The sequence below is a fragment of the Arabidopsis lyrata genome (assembly GCF_000004255.2).
Source record: "Arabidopsis lyrata subsp. lyrata unplaced genomic scaffold ARALYscaffold_8, whole genome shotgun sequence".
Taxonomy (NCBI): Eukaryota; Viridiplantae; Streptophyta; class Magnoliopsida; order Brassicales; family Brassicaceae; genus Arabidopsis; species Arabidopsis lyrata.
Genome location: NW_003302548.1, coordinates 3,742,854 through 3,749,427, shown reverse-complemented (window position 1 = coordinate 3,749,427; position 6,574 = coordinate 3,742,854). Strand labels below are relative to the sequence as shown.

Genomic DNA, 6,574 nt, shown 5'->3' with positions numbered 1-6,574 from the left:
CCATACTAAATTAGGGTTTCTTGGTTTTTGTACTTCTATTTTATTTGATTTTGATGCTTTATGATTTTCTTATACTTTTGAACTTCTATTTCTTTCGTTTAAATTGAAGAAATAACAGTTGGTATTAAACTATTATTATGTAATAATTTAATTAGCATTTTAAAAAGGGGGAAAAAAAAATTCTTGCGTAGGGTCTTAGTAAACGTCGGACCGGCACTGCACCTCAGCTTCACTGACTCTACCAGCATTACAGATTCGTTCAAAGAACTCTCCTCCAGAATCCTCCAGAAACATACTCCATTACAAATTTACAATTGCAAGATGAGTTGGACTCAGAACCATGCACCTACAAAATTACTCTTTTTGAAAGTTATTATATTGCTGCTACACAATGGACCCAGAAACACCACTCACTCTTTCCAATCCGGAAGCCTAGTTAATTTCCATATACTCTTACTCCATACTTTTGATATTTCAAAATAAATATTGTTTTAGAACAGTTTTTTTTTTCAAATTAAGTAATGTTCTCATATTCTATGCACAATTTATTAACTTTTCTGTTTTTTGACCATTTAACTTGTACTATACAATTTCTTATATCATTGGTTCAATTGTGTTTAGGTAAATAGAAATAATGTTTATATTTAGTAAAAGTAAAAATTAAATATTCCCTCCGTTTTTCTATATAAGATTTTCTGACTAATATCATGGAGATTAAGAAAAGTTTTTTAATGTAAAGAGAAAATTAATTCAAACAATGAATAAAAATATTACATAAGTTAAATAGTTATAAAATATTTAATAAATATATGTTTTGCATAATAACTTGAAAAAATCAAATAAAATGAAACAAACAAAAACCTATATAACATCTTATATTTATAAAGGAACGAAGGAAGTATAATAGTTTCTTAATTTATGTACAAATATTTTAAACATGAAGTAGTATTTTTGAAACACAGCAAGTAAGTATCTAATTAGTAGTTATCTTTTAAAGGCCAAGTTATTTTTTCCTGGTAAAATGTTAAGTATTTATACGATTTTCAAATTTGCGACAATGATTACAGAGAAGACTAAAAAGACAGAAAGACCAAAAACAAAAACTTAAGATTACAATAAAAACACGAGAAGGAAAACACAAGCGAAAAAACATTCAATATAGATCCGAAAAAGAAACACTGATTTCAAACCGTGAAGTTTGGAAAGTTGTGGTAGAACACCAAAATAACATCTCGTCCCCTTTTCTCCTTTGATGGTTACGAACATGTCCCTCATTTACTGAGGTTAATTGGTTAATGTGATCCATACTTCTCTCTTTAGAGTTTCCCATTGGGTACCAAAACTTTTAGGGAAAATGTTTGTCAGCTACACGAAAGAGACGTCATCACATAGTCACACATGCAGACTTTAAAAATGTCTTGTTAGCTACACGAAGTATTGACATTACCTACGGACATCCCCGAACTAACATAAGTCATGTTGCAAACACCATAACCATCCAATTCCAATGATTTGGTTGCCGGAATCCGGCGTTGACCAAAAATATTTTCAAAAATAAATATTTTTTTATTTTTATTTTATTTTTTATAAACAATTATTACATAATTGTACTTTAAAATATAACAAAACATACCAAAATTAAATATAACAAAATATACCACAAAAAAATTATACAACAAAATTTTGGTATAACTAAATATACCACAAAATAGTCCATAAATTTGATTTTGTGCTATATTTATTTATAAAATTTTGGTAATATAACAAACTACACATATTTTTTTTTAAATCATTTTTTCTGGTATTCAATGTCGAACAAACGAGAAGAAAAAAATATTATTTTGTGGTAAAAATGATTTTCAAAAAGAAAATGTAAATTTTGCTATATTACCAAAATTTTATTAACAAAATATACATTTTCAATTACATATTATATATTTATATTATAACAAAATATACATTTTCCTTTTGGCAATCAGTTTTTTACCACAAAATAATATATATTTTTTCGGTTGTTAGTCATTGAATACCACAAAAAATAAATTCCAAAAGAAAAATGTATATTTTACAATTTTTTATAAATATTGAAACCTTTTCAGTTTTCACTACTGCCTCATTTATCATTTTGACCAATTATGTTTTAGCAAAATAAACTAAAAAATCGTTTAAAATTTGTTCAGCCCAACTATACCTCATATCATAAAACTAATCTTGGATACAAAAATCACATTTGTATGAGAAGTTTAGGCTTGAGCTTTACTCCGATCAATTCACATGGTATTCGAGATTACACTAATTGGATATCTCCAGACACAAATGCTTTTGTGGTCATTCGGAGAGAAATCTACTCTATTACACTTCAATATATTTCTACCGGAGCTCACCGGATCAACGATCGGATATATAAAAAATGCACATATATCTGAAAAGTCAAAACTAACGATTTTACTTGTTGGTATTTATGTGGGGTTGACACATTTGTTTTTTTAATTGGCTAGTAAGGCATTTTTTTAATGTTTTGTGTGTATTGTTATTAACGTGTCCACAATTATGTCGTGGATCCGCGACTATATTATCAATCTTTTGCTGATCTATCAACTCAATTTATTTTATTTCTAATTTACAAATCAAGATCGGCGATGGGAGAGAGAGACGACGGAGCAGAAGGTGTAGAGAAGGCGAAGATTCCTTTGTTGAAGGATCAAAATGTGGAGGAGGAGGAAGTCGGAGAAATAAAGAGAGAGATATGGATAGAGACCAAGAAGCTATGGCGTATTGTTGGACCAGCCATATTCACTAGAGTCACGAATAACTTGATCTTTGTCATCACTCAGGCCTTTGCTGGCCACCTCGGCGAGCTAGAACTCGCTGCCATCTCCATCGTCAACAACGTCATCATCGGCTTCAACTATAGCCTCTTCGTATATACAAAGAACAATTTTTCTAGCTTATATTATAATGTTTGATTAGTTTGTGAAGAAACTATTATATGTTTTGTGTAGATTGGAATGGCGACTGCGTTGGAAACGCTGTGCGGTCAATCGTTTGGGGCAAAGAAGTATGACATGTTTGGAGTGTATTTGCAACGATCTTGGATTGTTCTCTTCTTATGCTCTATCTTGCTCCTCCCAATGTACATCTTTGCGTCCCCGATTCTTAAGTTCATGGGCCAGCCTGACGACATCGCTGAGCTCTCCGGTATCATCGCTGTTTGGGCCATTCCTTCCAATTTCTCATTTGCTTTCTTTTTCCCTATCAACCGGTTCCTCCAATGCCAGCTTAAAAACTCGGTATGTAACTTAAGATTTGAAGGTCACAAGGGTGCGGGTTAGTCCAAGTTTGTTGTAGACTAGACGGCTCTATTTTTGGAGTAGATGGTGGGAAATTGATGGTTAAAATAATTCCCATTTTTTCATTGGTGTTAAATTGACTTATTCTCGAAACTTAATTGATCTTAGTTAGTTTTGGCAATTTTCCTTTATTTTGTGCATTTTTTGTATGTGTTTGTGATGATTTCTTGCATTTAGTTGTTCAGATCCGTATACTTATCTTTTAGAAGTTTTAAAATGTCTTTGTAGTATGTTTTTTTTTTTCGTTCATTTTTAAATCTTGGAAACTTGAATGGGTCAAAATGAGCATCTGTGGACCAATGAATAAATAACATGTGCCGAAATGGTCAACTACATGTTTTTCATATTACTACAAGAATACTAAACCATACACTTGTGATTATCGGTTCGGGTTAAACTCGATTCAAATCACCACTCTTCAATAGGACAAAGCTTTAATAACAAGGTATTTGAGGGTTATTTTGGGGCATGTAAAAGGATTTGAATGGTGTACAACAAGAGTAACAAGATGAACATAAAAGAAAAAAAGAAACAGTAAGTGATAACTAGAGGAAAAGCAGTATTATGTCTATAAACTAGCATATATATATTGATGTGTTAGGTTGATATTCTCTTACATTTTTTTTTGTTTTGTTTTCGATGTTCTTTTACATTACCATAGGTGGTTGCAATTTCGTCTGGAGTGGCACTTGTAGTTCACATATTTGTGTGCTGGCTTTTTATCTACGTTCTTGAACTTGGAGTCATAGGGACCATCGCTACTGCTAATGTTTCATGGTGGCTCAATTTCTTTATCTTATTTACTTACACCACTTGCGGCGGTTGTCCGTTCGCTTGGACCGGTTTCTCCATTGAATCTTTTACGAGACTATGGGAATTCACTAAGCTCTCTGCCTCTTCCGGAATAATGGTTTGGTATTACTCATAAAACGCCACTAGTTTCGTATTTTTTTGCTTTTGGTTTACAGATTAGAACACAACTTCATACTACCGATTTTTATCGATACAGCTTGGAGAATTGGTATTATAGGATGTTAATTGTGATGACTGGAAATTTGGAGAATGCAAGAATTGATGTAGACTCTGTGTCTATATGGTACGTCAAATATATGGTTTTCAAGATTAATAATATATATTATATAAGAAAATTTTCTTATATCATATTGCTACAAATTATATAAATGCAATTTTTGTGGGCAGCATGTCGATAAATGGTTTGGAGATGATGGTTCCACTTGCTTTCTTCGCGGGGACCAGGTAACTATTCTCTCTCTTTTTTTTTACTATCGTATAGATTTGCCTTTCATTTTTGTTTAGTTTGGTTTATATTATTCATGAACTAAAGACCAATTAGATCTTGTTTGACTAGTTGATGGCTTCTAAATAATTGTTCATACCCTAGGATTAATCACATTTTGTTGTTTTCTAGTTATATTTTTAATATGATGATAATCTTTTTTTTATAGCGTACGAGTGGCGAATGAATTAGGAGCAGGCAATGGAAAAAGAGCAAGATTTGCAATGATCATATCAGTGACACAATCGTTGATCATTGGAATAATCATTTCGGTGCTCATATATTTTCTTCTTGACCAAATCGGTTGGATCTTCTCTTCAAGTGAAACTGTCCTAAAAGCAGTCCATAATCTCTCTATCCTTTTAGCCTTTGCGATTCTTCTCAACAGTGTCCAACCGGTTCTTTCCGGTACGCAACATAAACAAATTACTTTGGATTTTCTTTCTTTGTTTTCCCTATTAAACCGGTTCAACGGTTGTGTGGTGATTTTTGATTTTGAATAGGTGTTGCGGTTGGTTCGGGTTGGCAATCATTAGTGGCATTTATAAATTTGGGATGCTACTATTTCATTGGACTTCCACTTGGAATTGTCATGGGCTGGATTTTTAAGTTTGGCGTCAAGGTAAGCCAATTTTCTTTATTTATTTGATATCAAATTAGCAAACATTTGAAGATTAATTTACATATACAATTGTGATTATGCTAATAGGGTATTTGGGCGGGTATGATATTCGGAGGAACCATGGTTCAAACATTGATATTGATTTTTATTACTATAAGATGTGATTGGGAGAAAGAGGTAACTCAAGTTTTTCGTTTGTTGCTTTTGGTTTGCGTATATATATGATTTATTTTAAGTATGTTTTTAATAATTGTTTCATCGTTTATTTCACATTTGTAGGCACAAAAAGCAAAGGTTCGCGTTAATAAATGGTCTGTATCAAACGCAAGAATATGAAGATTGAATAAATTGTTTTAAAGATTGTATTTTGAACTATAAAATAAGCATACATCAATAAATTTTGATCGTTTTAACTGATAAAATATATTGCGTATCATTTCAATTTTACATAAAAAAAAATTTTGTTAATGAACAATTTTTTTTTTTCGTAATGGACAACTATAAAAGGGTGATGTTAAGTTGACAACTATTAGGTAGGAGTATAGTATATGGTTTGTTTTAGGCATGGACAAAATTAACCGAACCGAATGTATCGAATCGGAACTGAAATAAAAAGAATCAAATTGAACCAAACTAAAAATTTGAAAATAACTGAATGGATACTAAATTCTAGAATCGAAAAAATCGGAACCGAATCGGTACCAAACCGAAATATTTTGGCTACCCGAAAATACACGTAATACAATTATATATCCAAAAATATTAGTTATTTATTGACAGAATAATAAAAAATACTTGAAAAATATATAAAAAATAGTAAAAATACTCGAAAATAACCGAAAAATATCCAAAATTATCCGAAAATACCCCAAAAAAAACAAAATATCCGAAAATATTCAAAGTAAAATACCCGAATGGATACTAAATTTTAAAACCGAAAGAACCGGAACCAAACTGAAACTAAACCAAAATTTTAAAATAACCAAAAAGATACTAAACTCTAGAATTGAAAGAACCGAAACCGAATAGAACCGAACTAATAACCGATTGAATAATCGAATGCCCAGAACTAGTTTGTTTTATAAACCGAAATCAGAGCAGTGGCTGCCGGCCGTTTGTTTTAAAAACAACCAACTGATTAATGTTTCTTATTTGACCAAAACAATCGCACCATTTATATAACACATAGCTAACTTACGTGTTGTGATTTCTCAACACATATACGTCAGGATAACAAAAGAGAAGAGTAAAAATTTGTAAGAAAACCATATAAATAACTTTGAATGTCCATGACAAATTCAATCA

General features: G+C 31.3%; 1 protein-coding gene across 1 annotated transcript; it reads left to right on the top strand.

The window, feature by feature from the left end:
* The first annotated feature begins 2,413 nt into the window (after positions 1-2,413).
* LOC9301460 (protein DETOXIFICATION 28) lies at positions 2,414-5,737 on the top strand. Its single transcript, XM_002865340.2, has 9 exons — positions 2,414-2,921; positions 3,003-3,290; positions 4,012-4,265; positions 4,360-4,446; positions 4,551-4,607; positions 4,817-5,055; positions 5,151-5,269; positions 5,357-5,446; positions 5,549-5,737. The coding sequence occupies exons 1-9, from the start codon at positions 2,640-2,642 to the stop codon at positions 5,603-5,605; spliced, it is 1,473 nt and encodes a 490-aa protein (XP_002865386.1). The 5' UTR covers positions 2,414-2,639; the 3' UTR covers positions 5,606-5,737.
* Positions 5,738-6,574: the final 837 nt, after the last annotated feature.